Source organism: Dendrobates tinctorius, unplaced genomic scaffold (genome assembly GCF_039654945.1).
Source record: "Dendrobates tinctorius isolate UK_male_01 unplaced genomic scaffold, ASM3965494v1 ptg000156l, whole genome shotgun sequence".
Taxonomy (NCBI): Eukaryota; Metazoa; Chordata; class Amphibia; order Anura; family Dendrobatidae; genus Dendrobates; species Dendrobates tinctorius.
In genome coordinates, this window is record NW_027361823.1 from 2,633,729 (window position 1) to 2,659,898 (window position 26,170).

The 26,170-nt window shown below is 42.9% G+C and overlaps 1 protein-coding gene across 5 annotated transcripts in view; it reads right to left on the reverse strand.

Moving 5' to 3' along the window:
• LOC141051268 (ATP-dependent translocase ABCB1-like) overlaps positions 1-26,170 on the reverse strand; it is a 59,802-nt gene that overhangs the window by 23,946 nt on the left and 9,686 nt on the right. For all 5 annotated transcript variants that reach the window (XM_073548129.1, XM_073548132.1, XM_073548133.1 and 2 more), the window contains exons 3-11: positions 25,818-25,905; positions 18,017-18,071; positions 17,624-17,768; positions 9,648-9,732; positions 6,808-6,999; positions 5,213-5,384; positions 4,404-4,528; positions 2,637-2,814; positions 635-748 (exon numbers count right to left, since the gene is read on the reverse strand). In XM_073548129.1, the coding sequence (XP_073404230.1) occupies positions 635-748; positions 2,637-2,814; positions 4,404-4,528; positions 5,213-5,384; positions 6,808-6,999; positions 9,648-9,732; positions 17,624-17,768; positions 18,017-18,071; positions 25,818-25,905 (1,154 nt within the window). The remainder of the gene's footprint in view (positions 1-634; positions 749-2,636; positions 2,815-4,403; positions 4,529-5,212; positions 5,385-6,807; positions 7,000-9,647; positions 9,733-17,623; positions 17,769-18,016; positions 18,072-25,817; positions 25,906-26,170) is intronic.

Here is a 26,170-nt window from a genome sequence, read left to right on the forward strand (position 1 = left end):
TTTCATTAAACATCATTGTGAAGTCTACTGAAGCCGGGCTGCCTCAAAAGTCTAACAGTTTATTTAAGGACATAAAATAATTTGTAACCAGAAGGGAAGTGAACATACAGTATGTTCGTATATTTTAGCATCCACTTATCTTGCCTTTAAAGAGATGTTGCTTAGATATCTATAACTGCTACTTGAGATGAGCTTCTAGCCTTACACTGGATTTCTTCCCTTTGGGTTTTCTGACACTTTACTTCCTTCAGGGAAGAGTCTTTGTAACAGTCAGAATTTAGAAGGGCGACTCAGACTCTGCGTCTAAGACATTTCTTATAGAGCAATGAGCAGAGTCCCTCAAAAATAGATTTAGTATTTGCTCATTTATGATCCTTGCAGATCTAAAATTAGTATTTTTGATGTTGGGTAATTATGGTATACACCGAGCAAATGACTATGTTCACATGATATAATTTACGGTTTTAATATTAACGAACAAAGACACCTTACGTATACAGTTGTGTTAAAGTCCATTTGCAAGCATTTTTTTTTTTCTTGGATCGTAAAACATTATTTACTATTCATGGAAGACTGTTTTATCCAACCATCTTTTTATGTGAATTGTTCACTGTGGGATGGTCTCTGACCTTACCTTATTGATGACCTTGTATACTTCATAGGCAGCTCCACGAGCATTCGCAACACTCTCAAGGTTAGGAGCTGCTTGACCAAGGTGAAATGTTCCAATGAGCACCGAGAAAAACACCTGTTGAGAGGAAGAAAGTAACATTAAGTGACAAGGGATATTCCAGTTTATGCTTCCTTATGGCAATATTGGATCAGCAAATTAAAATACATACATAGAACATGGATGCCCCTGAACTTGTCTTCAGAAGCACACCACTCCTATGGCCCCCAGCTTCCTGCATGAAATGGGCTAGTGCACTCATGAACTACACCATTCTCCAAATGCTGGCACCAGAGCATTTGTCTCTGCAACATTGAAGAAGCGTTGAGGAATAAAAGTTAGGCCTATCCAGTGATCTGGCTAGGTACTGAGCAACTCTGAAGCTCTTTATATAGAGCTTGTAAAAGTGTGCGCTCTTCACCTAGGAAACCTTCCATCTCTGACAGACTGCCTAGATTACAGACCACCTGCACAATGAGCAGTAAACATTAAAAATCCCTCCATTCTTGAAAAATGCAGATTAATGCAGTAGAGCAGGGGTGGGGAGCGTCCGGCTCGCAGGCCGTATACGGCCCGCCATATCATCTTGTGAGGCCCGCAGCCACTCCAAAGCCGCAATACAGTACTTTGTTGCAGGAGGAGCAGAGGAGGACTTTTGCTCTGCTTCCTAGCCCTGCCCGCCAGATACCGTGCACTGATACGTGCACGCACTGACTGGGACTGAGCACACCCCACTGGACCCCGGCGGCCCCCATGCACTGATACCTGCGGCAGTGCAGTGCGGCTATTGGGTATCCGGTATCTGGAGCTGGAGGAGTCACCGCGTGCCGCTACCCAGTGTGAGCTGCGCTGGACTCTGTCTGCGGCCTACCTGTGCCAGATCATCTTCATCACCCTGGTCACGGGTGTGGTGGTGACCATGTGCTGCCTGGGTGTGTGTGCACGATGGAGCAGGACGGACGGTGCGTGAGGTGTGGGGCCTGGGGGCCATCCAGGAGGCCTGGGCAACGCGGGACTTACTTCAGACGCAGCCTGTCACTGTGTACTGGACCACTCCAATGCCAGGTCAGTATGTGCTGACTCTTGGGGGACCTGAGCTGCCTATTGGGGACCTGTGCTGCCTAATGGGGACCTGTGCTGCCTAATGGGGACATTTACCTGCCTATTGGGGACATGTGCTGCCTATTGGGGACCAGTGCTGCCTATTGGGGACATTTACCTGCCTATTGGGGACCAATGCTGCCTGTTGGGGACCTGTGCTGCCTATTGGGGACCAGTGCTGCCTATTGGGGACAGTTACCTGCCTATTGGGGACCTATGCTGCCTATTGGGGACCTTTTTTCAACTGTTTGACTGTGCCCCTACTTATATATGTTTGTATACCTCAGGCCCCAGAAATGGGGTTAATCTGCAGGTTAGTAGCGGGTGTCCTCCGAGTATTTTGGCGTGCTCGGAGATTTAGTTTTCGTCACCTCAGCTGCATGATTTATGGCTGCTGGACAGCCTGAATACATGTGAGGAATGCCTGTTTGTTAAGGAATCCCTACATGTATTCAAGCTGTCCAGCAGCCGCAAATCATGCAAATGCGTCGACATAAACTAAATCTCCGAGCACGCCAAAATACTCAGGACACCCGAGCATGCTCGGGAAAACCCAAGCAACGAGTATACTCGCTCATCATTAATAATAATTTTATACGGCCCCCGAACGCTATTATAAAATTCCAAATGGTCCTTGGCAGATAAAAGGTTCCCCACCCCTGCAGTAGAGAAAATCTTTTTGATAATTTCTACACAGTGAAAGCTCTACAGTAACGTGCAAAGACTAGGATGTGGCACAGCATCTTTATATTACTGTACTTCTCTGAAATTAGCAATCATATTTGATATATTTTTAGGAGATTTCTTCATAATTTCTGAGCACTATTCATTAAAATGATGGAAAAGGAGAAAAAAAATTACTTACAATTAAAACTTTACCAATGGAATATGTATCAGGTTCATCAACTGTGAGTTTGGTTCCATACCAGAAAGCTAAAGCATAAGCTCCGAAGATGAGAAACTGAGAGAGTCCCATGGATACATTAGTTGTAATTGACTTTTTTATGCCAATTTTTTTAGCATCTAATAGGTTTACATTATACCTGCCAAAGAAAAGGGCAGCATTAATCTCCAATACATATTAATATATTACTTAATGACCATATCCTTCTATCAGGAATAAGTATTGACAATACAAGTCCTTGAGTTGTACTCATACATTAAGTTGTTGTTATCTTGTTATCCCAAATCGTGGATCTATAGCATATGGCAATATTAAAGGGGTTGCCAAGCTAGAAAAGAAGATCATTCATGTAAAGAAGGGCAGAGAAAAGAGGAAGGGCAGAGAAAAGAGGAAGGGCAGAGAACAGACGAAGGTCAGAGAACAGACAAAGGGCGGAGAACAGACGAAGGGCGGAGAACAGACGAAGGGCGGAGAACAGACGAAGGGCGGAGAACAGACGAAGGGCGGAGAACAGACGAAGGGCGGAGAACAGACGAAGGGCGGAGAACAGACGAAGGGCGGAGAACAGACGAAGGGCGGAGAACAGACGAAGGGCGGAGAACAGACGAAGGGCGGAGAACAGACGAAGGGCGGAGAACAGACGAAGGGAGGAGAATAGACGAAGGGCGGAGAATAGACGAAGGGCGGAGAATAGACGAAGGGCGGAGAAAAGACAAAGGGCGGAGAAAAGACAAAGGGCGGAGAAAAGACAAAGGGCAGAGAAAAGACAAAGGGCAGAGAAAAGACAAAGGGCAGAGAAAAGACAAAGGGCAGAGTAAAGAGGAAGATGTGCACTAAAATATTTAAATTAAGCTGCCCCTATCAAATTTAGCAACAGTCCTTCAACAAAGCCTTTTTGCTTGTGTTAATACTATGTGGTATGTATGAGTCTAGCTGGCTGGTTCTTATCCATATCTACCCAACTACCTCATCCATGACACAGAAATGAGCCAGACGGCCATGCCTCTTCATGCAAGTCACCAACACAGGAACCAGAAAGGAGTGCCCTCCTGTGTTGGAAACCAGAAGTGGAGGTCCTGGCACTGGTTCTGATATTAGGAGCAGTATTTTTTTCTTAATTAAAGTATATTTTTGCAAGTCTCAATTTTTTTTTACCTTAGATACAATAATATAACATTTTTCATAGGTGGACAATCCCTTTAAATATAACTTCATAGAAAAGACTAACATACTGTAAAATGTAATAAATATTCTTGGCGTTGCACATGGGAGAATAGCTGAAAAGGAGAATGTACACAAACGCAGCAGGTACATCAAATTGGCGCTACACTCATTTCAGAAATATCATTTGGTTTAAAATCACTGACAATCACTCAACATATACTATGTCCATAGATAGTGAGGTGCTTAGTTGCCGGACTAGTCCGGAAATCTTAATCTCATGATGAATCCTTCAGGTATTAAACAACAGCAGCACTTTGAAAAGTGAGACAGCCCTGAATTCTGTGTTTCAGCCTCTATCTCCTGCTGTCTTCAGATTACACAGCAAAAATCTGCTGATAGATTCTCTTTAAATAACAAACGATCAGCTTACATGTAGCCCATCATTTAACGCTGTGATCTGCAGTGTTAAATGCATATAACAACAAATTTTGTCCCTTTCCCACCAGCTAAGCTTTTATGCACTAGTGCCAATGAGTTTATAGCTACTTCTATACCATCACTTACTGTTTCTGAGCCTTTTCTTGGCCATTAAATGCAACAACTGTCCGTATTGCTGTAAGGATTTCCTCTGCTACGGCACCCGCTTTCGCGTAAGCAGATAACTCTTTTGTTGTGAAAGAAGTGAGTAGCTGGAAAGAGAACACAGGAAATGTAACACACACACGTATATATACATTTTTGGGGACAAAAATATACATTGTATAGTATACAAATTTTTGGGAAAGCTGAATATATATATATATATATATATATATATATATATATATATATATATATAGCGAAAAATGAAAGATATTTAATAAAGAAAATGCTCTCGAATTGTGGCCAAGTTCGTACCCAAGAATCCCTAGCATACGTATTCAGGGTTCTCTGACTGTAAATATATGTCTCTAGTTTGCAGACAATTGTATTACTTTGGTAAGATGTCACAAAAATGAACATGACAAATAAAGTCTCCACTTCTGTTTGTTACCCTTGCACTAACTGTAGCATTTATCGCAAATAAAAGTAGGCATGTCTGTGCCCCAAAAGAGTTTTGAGGCAGTGGTTAGCACAGTTTCTTTGCAGCGCTGGGGTCCTGGGTTCAAATCCCACCAAGGACAACATCTGCAAGGAGTTTGTATGTTCTCCCCGTGTTTGCATGGGTTTCCTCCGGGTTCTCCGGTTTCCTCCCACACTCCAAGGACATACTGATAGGGAATGTAGATTGTGAGGCCCACCGGGGACAGTGATGATAATTGTATAGAAAGCGCTGCGGAATATGATAGCGCTATATAAGTAAAGCATAATAATAAATAATTTATTCAACTTACTTTAGACCAGACTGCGGCAGAAACACCAAGAAGGGGACTCACAGACAGGATAACTAAGGTAAGTTTCCAGCCATTCACAAATCCGATGACTATGCCAGCTATAAAGGTAGAAAAGTACTGGGCAAATATAGCAACTTTGTCCCCATATCCTTCATGAATGGTATTAATATCCCTAGAGGAGAGAAAAAACCAAGGCGTGTTAAAAGTGTCATTTGTGCATAAATGTGCAATTATTATTAATGACTTTCATATTTGTAGAAAAAGGCTGAAATATATTGTGTGCCTTGGAGCCTCCTTGATTGTAGGAGCGTCAGAGCATTTTCATTAAAGGGAATGTGTCACCGGGTTTTTTATGCCCAATTTGAGAGCAGCATCATGTAGGGACAGAGTCCCTTATTCCAACAATGTGTCTCTTTAGTGGACTGTTTAGTGTAGTTTTTATAAAATCACAGTTTTATCAGCAGGAGATTATAACTAGAGGACTAGTAAAGCCTGCTGCCAGGTAGTCCAACCACTTCACCACCACTGATTGGCAACTTTCTGCCTATGCAAAGTGTACACAGAAAGCTGCCAATCAGTGGTGTGGGCGGGTTATTCAGAGCTCAGCATTCTGAAGACTGCTAGATCTGCAGTAGAAAACGAAGTTTTTAACATCTTAATGACCACCAATACGTCTTCTTTTCTGACCTGATATATAACAAAATAGCATCCGATGGGCGACAATCCAGCTGTACACTATAGCTGACAGCTTGCTGCATCAGCCATGATCAGTGTTGATCCCAACCATAGCTGTTTAACCCCTTAGATGCTGCTGTCAATAATGACTACAGCTTGTAAATGGTTACTAGAGTGGGGGGGCTCCCTCCTTAATCTCATTAGCACCCAGAGATCTTGATCATGTGGTCCTGATGTTTGCCATAGCAGTTTATGGTCAAATAATGACTATAGCGACCTGTACAGAAGTTATCAAAATTTAGGTGGTAAATCTAAACTTTTTCATTCCTGTCATGTCACATTGCATTAATTATTGAAAAGAACCTGAAGGGTTAATGAACTATCTGAAAGCAATTTTGAATGGGCTAAGGATTGTGGTTTTTAAGATGGTATCACTTTTGGGGGGTGTCCAATATCTAGGACCCCTAAAGTCACTTAAAAACTGGAAAGGTCTCTATAAAAATAAGTGTTGTAAATTTCCTTAAATAAAAAATTTTAAAAGAAAAAAAAAACACAGAAATTCCAGTTACCTTTTTAAACCTTTTAAAAATTCTAACAAAATAAAATAAAATTTTAAAAAATTGCAACAAGCAGCCCAGTAATGGACACATCATGGGAATCAGGGTCACCGCCCCTACATTATGCAGGTCTCAGATGGGGTATCAAAAACCTGGTGACAGATTCCATTTTAAAACTGGTGTATTCCACATAATGCTGGTGTTGTGAATACTAAGATACTGGTGAATGCTGAAAATAAAAATTAAACATTTAATGGAAAAGACACAGAAGCTGTCAGCGTCCTAGTCACTACACAGCACAATTCTGGGACACTATCTATGTAACATGATGCATTTGCTTTGACCATCAATGGATTTTCTTACTCTGTTAGTCTGGTGTTCAATGTCCCAATTTGGTTCGAGTCAAACCAAGACATATCCTGATGGAGCACAGCTTTGAAAAACTTTTGCCGAATCCTGTGAGTCTGCCTTGCGGCCGATAACAAAAAGGTCCAGACTTCAAAAAGGCTTAACACAAAGACAGCACAACCAATCCCGACATAATAGTAAGAATATCTGCGGAAGGAGGAAACACAATGGTACATTATAATGCAGTCATGGTTCTCTCTTCACATCGTATCCTTGAACATATAATTAAAGAATCTTTGTGATCTATGGAAAACATTTTTCCCTAAATAGGTAAAGAACCAACAGGACTATTGGATATTATAAACAATATAAAATAGATTCCATAATCCGAAAGTAGATCTGAAAAGAAACCGGTTGTTGGCCAGAGAAGACCGATAGCTTTCCTCCAACATTTTGTGTAGTAGCGCACTCATTTTATGTAAAAATTATGCCTGTGATAAATGGATGAATAACTTGATACAGAGAATCAAACTATAGTTTACAAATGAGAATCATTTGAAGATAATTGACACTATAGAGGTTGCAGTGAATTTTGACAGCTGTAAAAGGGGTTTCCCAGTGCAACACAGATTTGGTCGTTACCAAGCGCATTTATGCACCCAGCGCAAGTGACTATTTCTAGGCCAAACAGTGGCCAACTACAGCTCCAATTAAAGTCATTGCTATTCCTTCATGGATTGCTTAGCAATAACTGAATTCATGATGTACTGTAATAGCAACTTCAAGGAAAAAGGGCTATATACTTGCAGAATTCAATACTTATTCATGAAATATTGACAATTCTACAAAAGAAGGACACGGATTAGTAATTAATAGATATAGTCCTCTCTAATAGGTAGAGGCCACTGAATTGCACTATAGCACTTTATTAGTATTGGTGCTGCTGGTGATGGTTTTCTGCTAGGTTGTCCCTTCAGGGTCATAAGGGAGAGCCGACGTTGAGTGGGGGTGCTGTGTCAAACTTAGGGTGCCAACCACCGCAGCAAGGCAGGGTAAGGTAGAGAGAGAACACATACCACCCCTCTAGAGCAGGGTTCCCCAACTCCAGTCCTCAAGGCCTACCAACAGATCATGTTTTCAGGATTTCCTTAGTATTGCTCAGGTGATAATTGTAGTACCTGTGCAATACAAAGGAAATCCTGAAAACATGATCTGTTGGTGGGCCTTGAGGACTGGAGTTGGGGAACGCTGCTCTAGAGAACCTTTACTATTTAGATTAAGACGTTTGTTTACCATTTCTCCTTGATCCTTATATCTGGGTATTTTTATCATTAATAAATAATATTAAAAGTTATTAAAACTTTTTTAGGGGTTATTTTTATTTTTTTGTTATAATAAGGACACAGACTGCTAATTAGCCATCTCCTGGCCCCCTCTTCGCTGCTCCATTGCCAAAGGAACCCTTTTCCCTTCTAGCAAGTGTTCTCTGTTGGTGGTCGGGCCGAAGTGCGCTGCAGCCAGAACAAGTCACCAGCTCTTGCGTGCACCAGACCACTGTCCTGAAGATGCAATCTACAAGACGGAACTAAGGATACCACACAGACATAACACAAGGGGGGAAAAAAAGAGAAAAAAAAATACACAGGTGGAATGTGATGACTGGACAACTACACAGCAGATGAAAAAGGTAATAAAAATAAAAAAGTGGGGTGGTTCTCGTGTCCCAGATAAAGATCGGTGGGGGTGCTAAGCTCTACATCTGACTGCTGCTAGCAGTTTATCACTGGTGATGCAAACAGTCTAGGTGGACAGAACACCAATGTGTCCATCATAATGTTTAATGGCCGCACTCTGGTACTACAAAAAGCTTCAAATTGTGACGGGAGAAGAGTTGTCTTGCTTCGTCAAGTGGTTTGCATCCGGCCACTGCCAGAGCCATTAGCACTGGTGGTGCCTGATGTTGGCTACCTGAAGATCTTATATAGATGACATAGGAAAACATCACTAAGGATTCATCCCCATTATTCACTGATTCTACCCAAAATTATGGTGTTCTCTATGTTTAAGAAATGTTTCACTTGTACCTATTTTATGATTTCTAACTATTTTTACTCTGTAATACTGTCACATGATGAAGGAAAATGAACTCCGTAACCTTGCTGGTTCATGCCTTCACTTCCTACCATTCTGGAGCTCATAAGTGACACCTTGGATAATGCAGCTTACAGACAGCAGCATTACCATCAATCTATACAACAAATAAAAAAGGTGAAAAGGGGACCTGGTCTCCATTTTTGTGGGCGACTTGAAGAATTGGGTTTTCAGGAAAGTTATTTCATTTAATCACAGTACCTTGTGGTAAGAAATATAAACAGCACGCTACCTTTAACACATTGTTTGCCATATAATAGTTTAGGAGGATCTGTCACCAGATTTCACAATACAAACCACATATCCTGGACCAAATGAGACTGGTATATTTGCTGTAAAAAATTAAATTAATGAGGTTGTAAAAGTCTTTTTGAAAGTGTAAAATCTCTCCACCCACCTAGCCTGATTGACAGCTCCTCAGTGAATCTTCTCCTCCCATGATCTCACACTGCTCAGTACAAGCTGCAGAGGTCAGTCAGGTGGAGATCGAATACACTCACTTTTTAGCTGGGCCATTTTAAATATGAGAATTACATAGCTATTTTGCCAGGGATTTTCAATGATCTTACATCACCCTCATTAAATCTAGGATGTATTTGCTTAACATATGCAGTTTGTATTGTGAAATCTAGTGAATGATCTGCATTAATTATTCCATAACTGTGAAAGATTCCATTAAAAGAGGAGTCGCGTCGTCTCCTTACCTTGCCATTTCAGCTTCTATGTCAATCGTTCCAATAAACTTCTGATTACATTCTCCTGGCGCAGGCGTAGTGTTTAACTGCGTACCTTTAAAAGAGAAAAGAAAAACTGTTTGCATAGCTGTGAACATTAAAATGACAAAACTAATAATAACATTCATTAATGTCCGTATGTTTTATGTACTTATGAGTAGAGTTGAGCGACTTTTGTTTTTTTAGGGTCGCGTTTCGTTTCGTGAAACCCGACTTTTCCAAAAGTCGGGTCGAGCAAGATCGTCCGATTATAGGTAAAAGTCGGGGTCGTCCCGAAACACGAAACCCAATGTAAGTCAATGGGGAATAAAAGTCGGCAGTGAGAGGAGGACAGGAAACACACCTACAGTGCCCATTTGAATACCAAAAGCATCAATTCTTCTTACTTAAGCTTGTCAACCTTAATTAACTTCATAATACAAGTTACGCACTGAAAAATGGGGGTTATTTGGCTAAAGTTGTGGGGGGGGAGGGCTGGCTGCAGGTTTTCATGTGCCCTGGGCGAAAGAGCGCCCCTTTAACACATACCACAACTCATCATGCTCCGATACGGCAGAGAAATAGTGGTATAGTACAATGAAAAATACCTCACTTTTTACATCTCATGACGAGGCCCATCTATTTCTCCATACAGAATCATTGGTCCCATATAATGTTTGAAACAGTATATGATGAGCTCCACATAATGCTACAGTATATGTTGGTCCCCATGGATGAAGCTCCACTGTCTTATGGCCCCAAATAATGCTCCAAACATAATGGGCCCCATTTCTAATGCTCTAGTGTATAATGGGCCCTGTAAATGCTGCTCCAGTGTCTGATGTCCACCTTTGGAATGTTCCAGTGTATGGTGGGCCCCATCTATCATTCTCCAGAGTATAGTGCTCCCCAAAAATTGCTGTCCCAACATTGAAAACAATCAAAAGTCTCCTCGCTAGGGAATCCCTGTACTTGTCTGGATTCCTCGTCGTCCCCATCTTCCATCTCACTGCACAGTATTTCAACCTTGCAAGTGCTGTGATCCTGAGCAAGCGGGGGGGGCCCACTCGTTGGCGACGGCACTGGCACAGGGCCCCTGATAGTACGGTGGTGTGTCTGATGGCGGGTGGGCCGAACCTGCACTTTCATCTGCAGCTTCCTCTTTGTCACCGTGTAAGATGGAACTGTATATGGGAAGGGTAACCTGAGTTTCATCAGGGTCAGATTCAGGTCGTGTAGCGTGCGAGGGGAATGTAGTGGTCTGGGTCAATGTACCAGCAGATTCATCGAGCAGTGGCTGGGCATCAGTGCACTTGTGTCGCCCCCAGGAGTACGGTCGCCACAGTGGCATTACCTTCTTCCTAGGGAGTGTGATGTCATGCTTGGGAGCAACAAAGGATCTCTCTAGCAGGTTAACTGATTGGGCGGCGTTATTCCCACGAGTCATGACCCTCCAAACAGCGTTCATGAAGGCAAAGTGTTTGTTTTACGTGGGCAGTATGGTTGCAAAGCTGAACCTTAAAGGAATGTCCAGAAGGGCACCACCAGGAGTGGAGCCTACGGTTAAATTCGACTCCACCTGGGAAACCTCAACCATGCCAGCTACAGAACAGATGCACACATTGCAAGCTTAATTCCGTTAACGAACGAGACTCCGTCATGCCCCGCGGTCCGAGTCCGGCTTACTAGAGGGACACGTGAGGCTCTGGCACATGAGATTGGCCAATAACTGGTGTGTCAGGCCCTTACATGTCCGTGGCTGCATGTGCGCTACACTGAAAAGGCCAGCGTTTGTCGCTTACAGGTGCAGATAACCCGCTGAACAACGTTAGTGATGGGGATCACTGATTACAATTATTACCCGCGAACAATGATTTCCCAGTAAGTGCAGGTCAACCGCAGTTCCGGAATTAGGCCTAACAGTCATTCCTGAAAAAATGAAAAACTTACGTGTGCAAACCACAGGTGCTGTAGCTTGCTTAACAGCTCGCCAGCCGTTCTCACGCCCAGTATGGATTACACGTGATTGCACAAAGGTGAGAAAGGGTACCGTATCCCCAGATAACATGTAGGGATAGCGTACACATTCAAAATATATGTCTCAGGAGGCAGGCTCAGACGGTGTTAGGCCCAGTATGGATTGCACGTGATTGCACAAAGGTTAGAAAGGGTACCGTTTCCCCGGATAACATGTATGGATAGCGTACACATTCAAAATATATGTCTCAGGAGGCAGGCTCAGACGGTGTCAGGCACAGTATGGATTTGACGGCCCAGACTACACAGCGGAGGAGCAGGGAGAGGTAAAGATTGCAAATGCTGGGGCCCTGCCCAAGCAAGGGGGGCCCACTCCTGGGCGTCGGTACTGGCACTGGGCCCCTCATAGTACGGCGGTGTGTCTGACGGCGGGTGTGCACCACCACCGTCAGAGACACTTGATTGCACTATGAAGGACCCTGTACCAGTGCCCGCGCCCAAGAGTCGGCCTACCCACCTGTCCAGGGCAACGGCACTTGCACGGTGTCGTGCGCTAGGTGGTGACCCCAGCCATGGGGGGGAGGCAGCACAGTTAGGGAGTTTTAGAAAGTGGTATATGTTGATGTTGGACATTCAGCTGATGCAAAAGGTGAAATAGGTCAAGTCCCAGGAAGAGGTGGACCAAAGCAAGACATTTTTCTGTCACCCTATGTGTCATCAGAGGAAGGTGGGACAAAATCCTTGGAAACCCATGCGTGGTTCATTTTAATTTTAATCATCCACATTTTGGGTTGACAGACGGGTCCTTTTTTCTGTCAGGATTGATCCAGCTGCACTGAAGACTCTTTCCGATAGCACACTTGCAGCTGGGCAAGCGAGCTCCTGTAAGGCATATTGTGCCAATTCAGGCCAGGTGTCCAGTTTAGCGGCCCAATAGTCAAAGGGGAATGACCTGTGTGGGAGAACATCGATATGGGAGGAAAAGTAGTTTGTAACCATAGTTGACAACTGCTGTCTCCTGTCACTTTCCATCGATGCAGTATTACCAGTTGTGTGAGCGGTACTTGAAAAATCAGTCCACAACATTGTCATGAAACCCCTGTCTCCAACGCCACTTCTGCTGTGTGCACCACGAACACCTCTGCCAAGCTGCCCCCGGCCCGTACGGCTCGTGTGAGAACCATCACCGCTGCTGTGTGCTGGGAATGCATCAAGCAACCAATTTACCAGAGTTGCTTGTTTATTAGCCAATATTAGGTCAAGGTTCTCCTGTGGCATGATGTTTTGTAATTTGCCTTTATAGTGTGGATCCAGGATGCTGGCCAACCAGTAGTCGTCATCGTTCATCATTTTGGCAATGCGTGGGTCCCTTTTTAGGATCTGCAAGGCATAATCTGACATGTGGGCCAATGTTCCCGGTGTCAATGATGCACTGCGAGTGCTGGTTGGAGGAGCACTTTCTGGCAAATCCACATCCCTCCAGTCACGCACAAACCCTGTACCAGACCTTGCCACGCCAACATTTTCACTTGCCCCACGAGATGCATCCTCCTCCCCTAAGTAATCATCCCCATCATCATCCTCCTCCTCCTCTTCTTCCTCCACCTCGTCCAGGAGACGTCCCTGAGCAGACAATGGCTGAATGTCATCAAGGATTCCCTCCTCCTCTTCCTCCTCATCAACATTGGCTGCAGACGCCTGCTCCTTAAGGTGCGTCAAAGTTTGCATGAGCAGACGCATAAGTGGGATGCTCATGCTTAGGATGGCGTCGTCTGCGCTTACCAGCCGTGTGCATTCCTCAAAACACTGAAGGACTTTACAGAGGTCTTTCAGCTTCGACCACTGCACACCTGTCAAATCCATGTCTGCTCTCAAAGTGCCTGGCCGTGTATCCTCCCACAAATGCATTATGGGCTGCCTCTGCTCGCACAGCCGCTCCACCATGTGCAGGGTGGAGTTCCACCTTGTTGCAATGTCGATAATGAGGCGGTGGTTGGGAAGGTGGAGCAATCGCTGCAGCTTCTGCATACGAACGGAGTGTACAGGCGACCGGCGGATGTGCGCGCACAGTCTTCGCACCTTCTGGAGCAGGGCTGTTAACTCCGGATAATTTTTGAGGAAGCACTGCACCACCAGGTTCAAGGTGTGAGCCAGCAAGGTATATGGCTGAGTTTTGAAAGGGCTATGGCTGCCACAAAATTACGGCCGTTATCACTAACTACCTTGCCTGCCTCAAGATGTGCACTGCCCAGCCATGACTCAGTTTGTCGCTTCAAGTACTCGGCCAGCACCTCGGCGGTGTGTCTGTTGCCCAAACACATCATCTGCAACACAGCCTGCTGACGCTTTCCACTAGCTGCTCGATAGGGGGACACATCGTGTGCAACAGTGGCAGCTGCAGATGGAGTGCTCGTACGACTGCGCTCTGTGGACGAGCTTTCGCTTCTGGAGGAGGAGGAGGGTCAAACGCCTACAGCCAACTGTTTCCTATACCGTGGGCTAGGCAGCACTGTCCCACCACCGCTGTCCCCTGTGGACCCTGCATCCACCACATTAACCCAGTGTGCAGTGATGGACACGTAACGGCCCTGGCCATGCCGACTGGACCATGCATCAGTTGTGAGGTGCACCTTTCCGCTCACTGACTGCTTGAGTGCATGGACAATGCGGTCTTTCACATGATGGTGGAGGGCTGGGATGGCTTTGCGAGAGAAGAAGTGGCGACTGGGTAGGTCATAGCGTGGTACTGCATAGGCCATGAGTTCGCGGAAAGCTGTGCTTTCCACCAACCGAAAGGGCATCATCTCAAACGAGATTAGTTTGGCAATGTGGGCGTTCAAACCCAGTGTACGCGGATGAGAGACTGAGTACTTTCTTGACCTACTCATAGTGTCTGGGAGAGTGAGCTGGACTTGAGAACTGCATATGGTGGAAGTAGCGGTGGACAGGGCAGACTGAGAGAGGGTTGATGATGGTGATGGAGTTGGTGTTCTTTCTGATGGCCTAGAATCAGTCTTTCGTTGATATAACAGTGGGATTCCCTGACTGCTGTGGCCTTGCAACGACACCTCAACATTTGCTGCTGTGCTAACCGGTGGGCTTACAGTGGGGGAAACAATGTAGCGTTGCTGACTACCTTCGTTGTGATCAGTTGCACATGTGGCACTTGAGGTTTGGTGTTGTGTCCACGCTTGCAAGTGCATGCTGGTTAAATGTCTAAGCATGCAACTGGTATTCAAATTTTTCAGATTTTTCCCTCGGCTAAAGGTCTTTGCGCACTTCTTACAGATAACCTTGGCCTGATCATGAGGATTTTGTTCAAAAAAGTGCCACACTGCACTCTTCCTACTTTGGCAGACATTTTGCGGCCTAGCACGCTGTGATCTTTTGACCCTCTGGACAAGCTGTCCAGCAACTCTTTTGATGTTTGGAACCTGTCTTTGGAGTGCTCCGGGCCTGCCAGATAACAGCTGTTGCGATGTCGATGTCTGCTGTGGATGCTCCTCATCTGAGCTATTGGAAGCAGCACCCTCTTCCCCCAATGGATGCCAATCTGGGTCAACAACTGGGTCATCCATCACCTCCTCTTCTATGTCATGTGCACCTTCCTCTGTGTCACCGTGTATGGTGGTGTAGTGTGCGGGAAGGGGCACCTGAGTCTCATCAGGGTCAGAATCTGGCTCTGTACACTGCGAGGACAATGTAGTGCTCTGAGTGAATGTACCAGCAGAATCATCCATCAGCGGCTGTGCATCAGTGCACTCCATGTCAGATTCATCTTGGCCTGGGTAATTCACCATTTCACTTGATAATCCAGGCATGGTATGTGAAAACAGCTCCATGGAGTAATCAGTAGTATGGCCTGCGTCATCCTTCAATCTTGGTTGGGGTGAAGGACACAAGGAAAGGTGTGGTTCATGAACATGAGCCTCCAATGACGACTCAGTGCTTTTACTTTTTACAACTGAAGAAGAGGAGGCGATAGACCTGGAGGCTGAGTCAGCAATGTAAGACAAAACTTTTTCCTGATGCTCTGGCTTTAAAAGCGGTTTGCCAACTCCTAGAAAACTAAGCGTTCGAGGCCTTATGTAGCCAGACGAAGACGCAGGCTCAACACCTCCTGCATTCGGTCCTATTTTGCTCTTGCCACTACCATCAGATCCACCACCAACACCATCATTACCAGCTGCCAACCCCCGCCCAATTCCATGGCCTCTTCCATCAGCCTTCCTCATTTTTGGTAGAAATGTAGACAAAATCCAACAAACTATATAGTAATGTAAAACAAGGTACAAGGTGTCTATAGGACAGGGGAGATTTTGAATTTCTGCACACACTTGTGGACACTGGACACTTTTGGATTGTGTGAGGCCCAATGAATATCTGAACGCTATGTGACAGGCTCGATGGCACAGCTGTGACAAAAGTGACTAGAGGATAAGGGAGATTTTGAATCTCTGCACACACTTTTGGACACTGGACACTTTTGGATTGTGTGAGGCCCAATGAATATCTGAGCGCTATGTGACAGGCTCGATGGCACAGCTGTGACAAAAGTGACTAGAGGATAAGGGAGATTTTGAATCTCTGCACACACTTTTGGACACTGGACACTTTTGGATTGTGTGAGGCCCAATGAATATCTGAGCGCTATGTGACAGGCTCGATGGCACAGCTGTGACAAAAGTGACTAGAGGATAAGGGAGATTTTGAATCTCTGCACACACTTTTGGACACTGGACACTTTTGGATTGTGTGAGGCCCAATGAATATCTGAGCGCTATGTGACAGGCTCGATTGCACAGCTGTGACAAAAGTGACTAGAGGATAAGGGAGATTTTGAATCTCTGCACACACTTTTGGACACTGGACACTTTTGGATTGTGTGAGGCCCAATGAATATCTGAGCGCTATGTGACAGGCTCGATGGCACAGCTGTGACAAAAGTGACTAGAGGATAAGGGAGATTGGATTGCTTTTAAAAAAGCAGTTTGCAGAGCAGTGGGTAAACAGCAATGCCAGCCTGTCAGGAAGCCTTAAAAGGCAGCCCAACAACCAACACCACTGATACACCACAATATAGCCTCCCCTTGCACTGCACACACAGTGACTGGTGTGTTGTGCAGGCCAAATTGCTAGCAGCAGAAGCAGTTTTTTTTTCTTCTCAGCAGGACAAAAAAAAAAAAATTGGGATTGCTTTTAAAAAAGCAGTTTGCGGAGCAGTGGGTAAACAGCAATGCAGGAATGTCAGGAAGCCTTAGAAGGCAGCCCAACAACCAACACCACTGATACACCACTATATAGCCTCCCCTTGCACTGCACACACAGTGACTGGTGTGTTGTGCAGGCCAAATCGCTAGCAGCAGAAGCAGTTTTTTTGTCTTCTTCCCTGCCTAACGCTCTCCCTACAGAATCAGCAGCAACCTCTCCCTATACTGAGATCGGCAGAAGTAAGATGGCGGTTGGCGTGCACGCCCTTTTATACCCCCTGTGACGCCCACCAAAGCAAGCCAATCACTTGCATGCCCTTCTGAAAGATGGTGGTGACCCCTGCCTATGTCATCACGTTGCCCACAGTGTCCGTGGATCCTGATTGGCTGAAAAAGAGCGCAAAACAAACTTTTGAAACGCGACTTTGGCCCGTAAGTCGCCGACCTCGTGGCCGACCTCATCCTAGGGTCGGGTTTCGTTTCATGAAACCCGACTTTGCCAAAAGTCGGCGACTTTAGAAATTTTTCGACCCGTTTCGCTCAACTCTACTTATTAGCCAAATATAATTTATTCTTCAACTATTATGTACTTTTCTCTCAGTTTACTGTAAAGAAAGGTCTTCCCTTGAGTACAAATCCAAGTAAACATTATAAGGCCAATGACAGTTTGGGAAGACTAGAGAAAGTCTACATAAAATTGTGGGCCGACTAAAGCTGCATCGTTTTATCTAAAGGTGTGAAAGTAAAAGTGCACAATACAAATAAAACCAAAATGCTTACTATTTATCTGAACACCGCTCTGGACAAAAGCATCAGTCATCTCTCCAAAGACTATGATCATGATTGGGAGTCCAGTTCCAGCAGCAAGAGCACATGCAAGGCCAATGACCATCAATAATTTATCCCAAAAATCTGCATAGCAAAACTGGAAGAAAAATAAGAAAGTTGGAGATAAGAATGATATCTGTGAGCTGTAAACTTGTTCTTTTCATTTCTCGGCTGCTAAAAAAAACAAAAAAAAAAAAACACACACCATTTTTTCTGTGTACAATAGAACCATAGATTCGGATGAAACACAAATCGTTAAGATAGACACACTGACCAGAGCACTTTCTGTACACGCACAAAAATAAAGTGTAATTGCTGTAGAGTAGGTTTACAGTTTATACTTACCAGCTCAAAAAAGCCCACCATCGATTTAGCCTCCTTTGTTTTCCCCTTTTTCTTTCTAGTAAGGAAACATGACAGTTGTAATAAAATGACTTTTAATTATAGGTTTGTCTTATTTTTAATTTTGTCATGGACAAATTTCCTTCCCCCCCCTTCAAATATTAGTGTATTGTACCCACAGACATGAGAAGAAGACTCACAACACGTCTTTTCTGAACACTTCCAAGCCCAAACTACTCAGATTTCCTGTGATATGAATGATGTTACTGAGTTCACCAGCATCTACTCAAATACTGTATATCCGATTTCTGAAACACAGTGATCTCTGTGAACCAAGCTGGTCAGAGGCTTTTGAGTGAAAAGGGATCTTCCAATCACAATACAGGATAGCGCTGTCAGCTAGATCATGCCTTAGATGGCAGTGTGCCAGCGGCAAGATGTCAATTTCCATGATTTTGGCAAAAGCTCGTTTGACCATGTACAAGGCAAAGGGTTAGTGTTGCAGCGGGATTTGAAGATACCAACTGTTAAGTGAGAAATCCCCAAGGTCATATATATTTATCTCATCTTTTGGGATCAGGCACTAGAATATTGAATATGAAACCCCATACAAACATGGAGTCCCTCATTTTTCAGGCTCTCGCTCCATTAACATGGTACCCCTCTTACTTTATTTCCTACATGATTGTGCCCCTTCAGACAGCTACTCAACGGTATCTCAAATGAATATAACGTCCTTGTTGAGGGTATCTCGTTCTTACTTCTGGATATTTACTATGGTCAAATGTATATAGTCTTTTGACTACCCCCCCCCCCCCCCACACCCCCACCCACCATTCTTGGCTTCCTCTAAAGACTTTAGAAAAAAACTTACACAATTTTTCTCCTCCATAGGAGACATAATGGTTGGAGAAAGAGGGTAATTATAGTGGCATTACATAGATATCGGTTTTCATGGCTGTGATTGTAATATACACAATTGCCATTCCTGACTTGATTGCGTTCCTGATTTTTGCAGGATTTACTAATGGGCATATTCTAGATAAACACATGAGAAAAGGTCCACGTGCCAGCATTGTGTGGTCCTTTGTAGATGTATGAGGCCGCATATCATTTACAGTATATATTACATCGAGAATAGAACTACATTTTGCTAGTTAATTTCTGCCTAGAAAAGTCAGCAGTTTTCTGAGCACAAACATAATTTTACACTGGATTATAAAGCTTAGCCCAAAGAACAGAATGGAAATGTTGTTAAAAACGTAATTGCACATTACCCTCATATACTTTATTGCCGGTGTATAATGCCTTTATATGTGCTTTTCTACCAAGTAGAGCATTAAGCGTGACTGAACCCCAGCCAGTAGGTACAATTACATTTGCTGCTTTAGCAATTAACTTTGAAAAAAGAAAAAAGCAAAAAAAGGTAGCAGTAGCTAAAGACTAATGTGCAGAAACTCAACATCACACAATTCGGTTGGCGATGATTATCTTGCTATCTGTACAGAGGTGGCCCTGTTAAGAGGCAGCAGGATTAAAAAAAAGTAAGATTAAAGACTTGGCATGAGGAATCTTCACAATTAAATATGTATGTTGTGGAGCGTTTGTTTACATTGGTGATTTCTATTATGGTTGTAGATCTAAAGTTATCCTTAGACGACACAGTCTCAAAATGCATAATATACCGCCACACACAGGGAACAAATGGCTGTCATAGCACAGAGAGTTGTAAATTCTTCATTGTAGTGTGTCTTCATTATAAATTGATCAATATTGGTCAGGCCTCATCTGGAATACTGTGTTCAGTTCTGGGCACCACAAAAAAGACATTGAAAAACTGGAGCAAGTTCAGAGAAGAGCTAGAGTATGTCCTACGAGGAACGGTTAAAGGATCTGGGAATTTTTAGCTTGCCACAAAGAAGGCTAAGAGGAGACTTAATAGCTGTCTACAAATATCTCAAGGGCTGTCACAGTGTAGAGGGATCATCTTTATTATTCTCATTTACACATGGAAACACGAGAAGCAATGGAATGAGACTGAAAGGGAGAAGATACAGATAAGATATTAGGAAAAAGTTTTTGACAGTGAGGGTGATCAATGAGTGGAACAGGCTGCCACGAGAGGTGGTGAGTTCTCCTTCAATGCAAATCTTCAAACAGAGGCTGGACAGACATCTGTCTGAGATAATTCACCAAACTATGTGCTGCATTACGCAGGGGGTTAGACACGATGACCCTTGAGGTCCCTTCCAACTCTAACATTCTATGATCTTCAAAGATCGCACTATTAGACGCATTACTCTTAAAGGGGTATTCTTAACTTGTCTTGAGCAGTTAAGAGTAATGCTTTCTCCTTAATTTTCCTTACTACCTCCTTGAGTGACAACTCTGGTGAATAATTTAGTAGAAATACAGTATAAAGCCCAGCACAAGTTCTGCAGTAATACATTCAGCTGCCAGATTGGTGACTTATAACTATATCTCTTCAGAAGATGACAGGGAAATGAGCAACAAACTGCTTTACAGAAATCAATAGGCTGGAGAAAGCTGACTGGGATGTTAAGAGATAACCTGTCTCCTGGAAAGCAACTACTCTGCACTCTTGGACAGGCAGGAGAAGCTGAGCTCCATGGAAACCAGCATGATAGTATCTAGAAAAAGCAAGTCAATTGCAAACTTGCTTATTTTCATGCTGTCTATTTAAAGAAATTTAAGTACACCCCTTTAAGTTAGATTTATAATGTAGAACTTACAAGAGTTCCCCAAAATTGTCCAATATCTGAGACAACACATCTCTTACAGCTTTTGAGCATACCACTTAAGGTGTGAGATTTTTTTTTCTCTAGTTGGACAACCTCTTTACGTTGTATACATTTTCATCTTTTAAAACACATTGACAAATATACTGTCATTATGAAAGCAGTTCTGCTTCCACATCGGCTTCAACACGTGAGCATGGGACTTGTGTGTTCACAGTTTGTTTCAACCAATACTAACCCAAAGGCACAATCCCCGTTTCACGCACATGTTCTATCAGCCTTGTTCACAAATGGATCACATGCCCATAATAAACTATGATCATGCACATATCCCCCTTACATCTCAATTATTGACTTTTATATCAGCACATACAAAAACAAGTGGCTGACAGTCGCTTTTCAAGCTGGACAGCTCTTACTCAGACTACGCCGCTCAGACTCTTAGCTATGAGGAAAAGCTGGCTAGCTTGAAATGCGACCATGTCAGCCACTTGTTTTTATGTCAAGTTAAGAATTTAATACAGTGGATCTCGGCAGTGCTGGATTATTTTAACAAAAATAGATGCAGCAGGGACTGCAGTTGCACCAGGGCCTTTGCACATAGGAGGGCCCCCAAAAAATCCTTTGGCTCATATGAGAATACCAATACTATTAAAGACCAGTGCTAGTGGATGCCCGGTTGTAAACCTTGAAACTTCAAGCTACACCACTGGTTACTATAGTGGCGGTCAGTAATATCACTTCGTTAATGTGCACCATTTCTATGGTGTCTGCAGGTATTCAATAGATCTTTTGCAACATACAGGGGATCTCTGACATTAAGGGTGTGCATTTACATTTATATGTTATAATAGGTAAAAAAATGAAATATTATATAGCAGGATATAGAGAACAGTAAAGGCACATTCAGCAATACTCAAATAAAAATTGTAGCCTGCACTGGTTTAAGAAAACACAAGTTACTTATGACCGGAGCCGTCATTTACACAGGATGGTTGTGCAGAAGAATAAAAAAAAAAAAAACACGTCTCCACACTACACTCAGAAGTAAAATAACTAGGGGGAAAACATAAGTGGAAGAGAGATGAAGAAAAAAAGATATTGTAATAAACTGTGAACAGCTACTGAAAGGCTAGTGAGGCTAATAATAAGTAGTCTATGTATAAGTTCCTCCCTTTATACAAATTATGCATCCACATTCCAGGTGACTCATGAAACTGATGATACATAGGTTGTATATATAAAGTAATAATAATAATAGTAAATAATAGTATATAGTAACAAAAGCTGGCTAACTAATAAGCCATGATAAATCCAGCACTTCCTATGTCCATCGATATTCTATGGGAACACAGGGCTAACATTAATCCTTGAATAGTGCTGATTGTTCACTTGGCCTGAGGCGAGAGGTTTCAAAGTGTTTTTTTGGTAAGTGACTATTCTTTATCTATAGAAAACAACATTAGGTAAGGAAATATATCATTTCTTTTGCACCGGTTGTTGAGAAGCATTTTATGTCATTTGTACCTTTTAGACACTTTTATAAAAGTTGCGTGCTATTTTAATGTATTTTAAATAACGTTTATTTTAAGCTCGTCAACAGCAGCAGGTCCCTTGCATTTCCCTGTCTTATTTAGGACTTGTAATTTTTTTTCTTTATTCCACACAAAAAAGTCAGAAACCCATTCCAGGGTCAAGGTGGCGCGGCATAAAAAGTGAAGTAAGATTTCAAGATGGAAGCGAAATCTCAACTGCGTGGCACTATGGGCCAGATATATGAAGAGGTTATTGCAGGGCTATTGGTGTAAAAATACCTACAAAAGTCGTGCAAAAAAAACAAAAAAAAACAAAAAAAACACAATTTTGTTTTTTTCACACCAGTAACGTCCGCCTTGCCAAAATAGATAAGTTAATCAAAAGTTGTGGAGTGACTTATGCCAGAAATGTTTTGATTTCAGGAGAGGTGTACACCAGTGATAGGATGTGCCCCTCTCACCTTACTCATGCCCACCTATCATTAAGATCGACATACAAAATGCCTGTCTTAAAGGAGATATTGGGGAATTTAAAAAAAAGTATGTAGTTGCTAACAGAGGCAATTACCTGTCTGTTGTGCCTGGCGACAGTCATCGACCACTTCTGCCAGAGATTCAGTTGCTCCCTGTCAACAAAGCAGCAGTTTCTCTCACTGTTGACAGGGCGGGACTACTGGCATGATGCTGATTAATTGGGGGAATCCGGCTGTCCATCAGCATTATGCCAGTAGACCCGCCCAGTCAACAGGAAGACAAACTGCCGCTCTGTTGATGCGACGTCAATGGAAGTCTGTGACCGCATTGTGGCAGTGGAGAACAGCGCTGCGCACGACAGGCAGAGATGTAGCAACTACCTGCCTGTTAGTGCTTAGGCACAGTTTTATTTTTTCTATAAAGTCCCGGATATACCCTCTAATGAATCCGACCCTTAGAGCATTGCCAAGTTTATCACACTGGAGAAACCAACTTCAATAATTTTGCTCATGATAAATTTCCCCATAGTGTTTTTAAGATTCATCTAGTAGAGGTTTTTGGATTTAGTGGGCGTTTGTAGAGTACCTTTGGATTCACAATAAACATCTCTTATAATTCAGAATACATGAAGTAGGCCATGAAACACTGACCCTGTCCCCCTTCTGAGGTTTGCTCATTGGGACTCATTCATAAAAATGGCCTTTGTTGCCCATAGCAACCAATCAGTGAAGCTTAAGAAATAATGGAGGCCTATGGTGGCCTTCCTTGCCGCTTGAGTAGTGGTATCTTTGTGGATAGATGTAGGGTTGCATCCAACATGCCGGCTGGATTTTATTAAATTAACTATTGTTAGGCCACACTCACATATTCAGTATTTTACCTCAGAATTTATAAGCCAAAACCAGGGAGAGGGACAGTCAGAGGAAAAGTATACTGGAAACACGTCACCACTTCTGGATTTATCACCCACTCCTGGTTTTGTGGTACAAACACTGACCAAACACTGAATGTGTGAACGTGGTCTTATAGTAGAGGCCAAAATATACACGGGCTCCTGCACAGAAACACATGACTACTTTGATGGCCATTCTTTAGTCCTTCCCAGTTCGCACTAAAAACAAGTATATGTGATTTTATGCAAAAGTGGTATAAGATAGGTTCTGCAACTTTTGCCAAAAAAGAAAAAACGAAAATAAAAAACACCAACTGAAGGTTCTGTCAGCTTTGCATAGCTGGTAAAAAAAAAATTGCTTTTTAAGTCCCTTTACGATGATATATATGGCTTCTTCCAGAAAATAATGTAAAGGAGCCACAGTGCTTAATTAGCTCAGAGATCCTCAAGATGAAAAAGGTCCCAACAGTAAGATTCCCACCAGCGATATGCCAGGATATACAATGATGAAAGACGAATAACAATAAAAAAAGTGCTGTGAAATAATGATCAGGAAAGAATCTCCATCATGGGAATCAAAGGAGATTTCCTGTAATAGGCATGTAATCATAGCTTTACGGATGATCCTGGTGAATTGAGATTTTGCTTTTTTTTTTTAACTTTTAATAGAAAAAGATTAAGCTGTGAAAAATGTCTTACGGCACTAAAATGTAAAAATTAAATTAGCCATATAAAGTATATCAACTGCCTTAAGGGAACTAAGTGCTCAATGGTGGAATCCTGATGAGCCATATGACTGTAAGGCAAGGCGATGCATGTAGAGAGTACAGATGAGCGAACGTCGTCGGCTCCCTCCTTATTCGGCAATCTATAGCGCTTACCGAAGAAGCTGCGTCAGGAACCCGGAGACCTGGAGCGCGCCGGCTGATCAGCTGTTCGGCTCCGCAGCTGCACGTGTCACGGCTGTGTGACAGTCACAACAAACAGGTTTTCTATACACGTGTTGTGACTGTCACACAGCCGCAGCACATGCAGCTGCTGCGCCGAACAGCTGATTATCAGGAGCGCCCCAGGTATCCGGGTTCCTGATGCAGCTTCTTTGGTAAGCGCTATAGCTTGCCGAATAAGGAGAGAGCTGACGATGTTCGCTCATCCCTGGAGAGAGGACCTGTCACCACTCTTGTATGACGATTTTAATAAATTAGTTTTACATTGAGTAAGAATACATATAACTCTCTGTCCCTATGTTAGTCTGCTTGTCCCTATGTTAGTCTGCTTGGATATTTAACAGTAAAGTGACAAGTGGGCTTTACCATTCATGGTCAGGACGGCGTGTCTCTGATAGAAGAATGTTACCCTCTTAACAAATAGTGACAACTAACTTTTAGTTAATTGATACACGTCTTGAAGTCATAACAAAGAAACGGCACAAATCTCCAGAACTGTTATTTAATAAAAAATATAAATATCTGCAGGTACAGAAATGGCATGGAGGAGGGGAGAGTGCCAAGTCACCTTCAAAATGGACACTAGTGCACCCAAACTAGAGCGTAGAATTAATCTTTGAGGTTCAGGTGCCCTGTTCTTCAGGGCTTCAACCTAATGGAGAATCTGTTCTGCAAGATATACTTTAATCTGCATGATATTCTGTAATCCTGACCATAATGTTATAATAATCCCAGTCTATTAACGCAAAGCAAAGAAATGTGGCCATGATACAATGTCCATTTGGTGCAGCAGCAATTTTGTAAGCATCACAAACCACAGGGATGCGACTGCAGACATCCGCTGGCGAGGCTGCAAGCAACTTTAACTTGACGTTTTTGCACATGAAAGATGTATGACGGATTTTTCCACCTCGTAAATCAGTCCCAGTGACCCTAAGTAGACATTTGAAGTAGGGCGTAATAAAATATAGACCTTTTTTGTTTTAATACCAGCATCACAAAGATTTATTGAGCAGGTCTCTGGAAATAGTGGTATCACGATACACAGCCTACCAAACATTACAATATAAATGCTCTTTTGTGAACTGTTGTCAGCATAGATTAAACCCATCTAAATCAATGCTGGTGATGTAAAAAAAAAAAAATAAATAAAAAAAAAAAAAAAAAAAAAACAATTACCGAAGTGATGCGACTTACTTGTCTCTCTTCTTTATTATCCCATTACTTTCTGGCTTTTCATCTTCTTGAAAGGCAGGGTTGTCATAACTCCTATCAGGAAAGCCATCTGATCGGAGACAAAGACACAAAAGTAACAATCAGAAAGTAATATCTAATTATAATATGTATCATAATACTCTGTTAGGGGTTTATACATTAACATCTAAATATTATTGCCGTTATATTATAAAAGTTTTAGTGGTTGATACATAAGAAATGATGCATTGCCACGCTTTGTAGAACACATAGACTCTAGTCATATAGGAACTGCTATTCTTGCATCAAAATGATAAAAGCGTTGATGAAATCCAGACAGATCCCATTATAAGTCA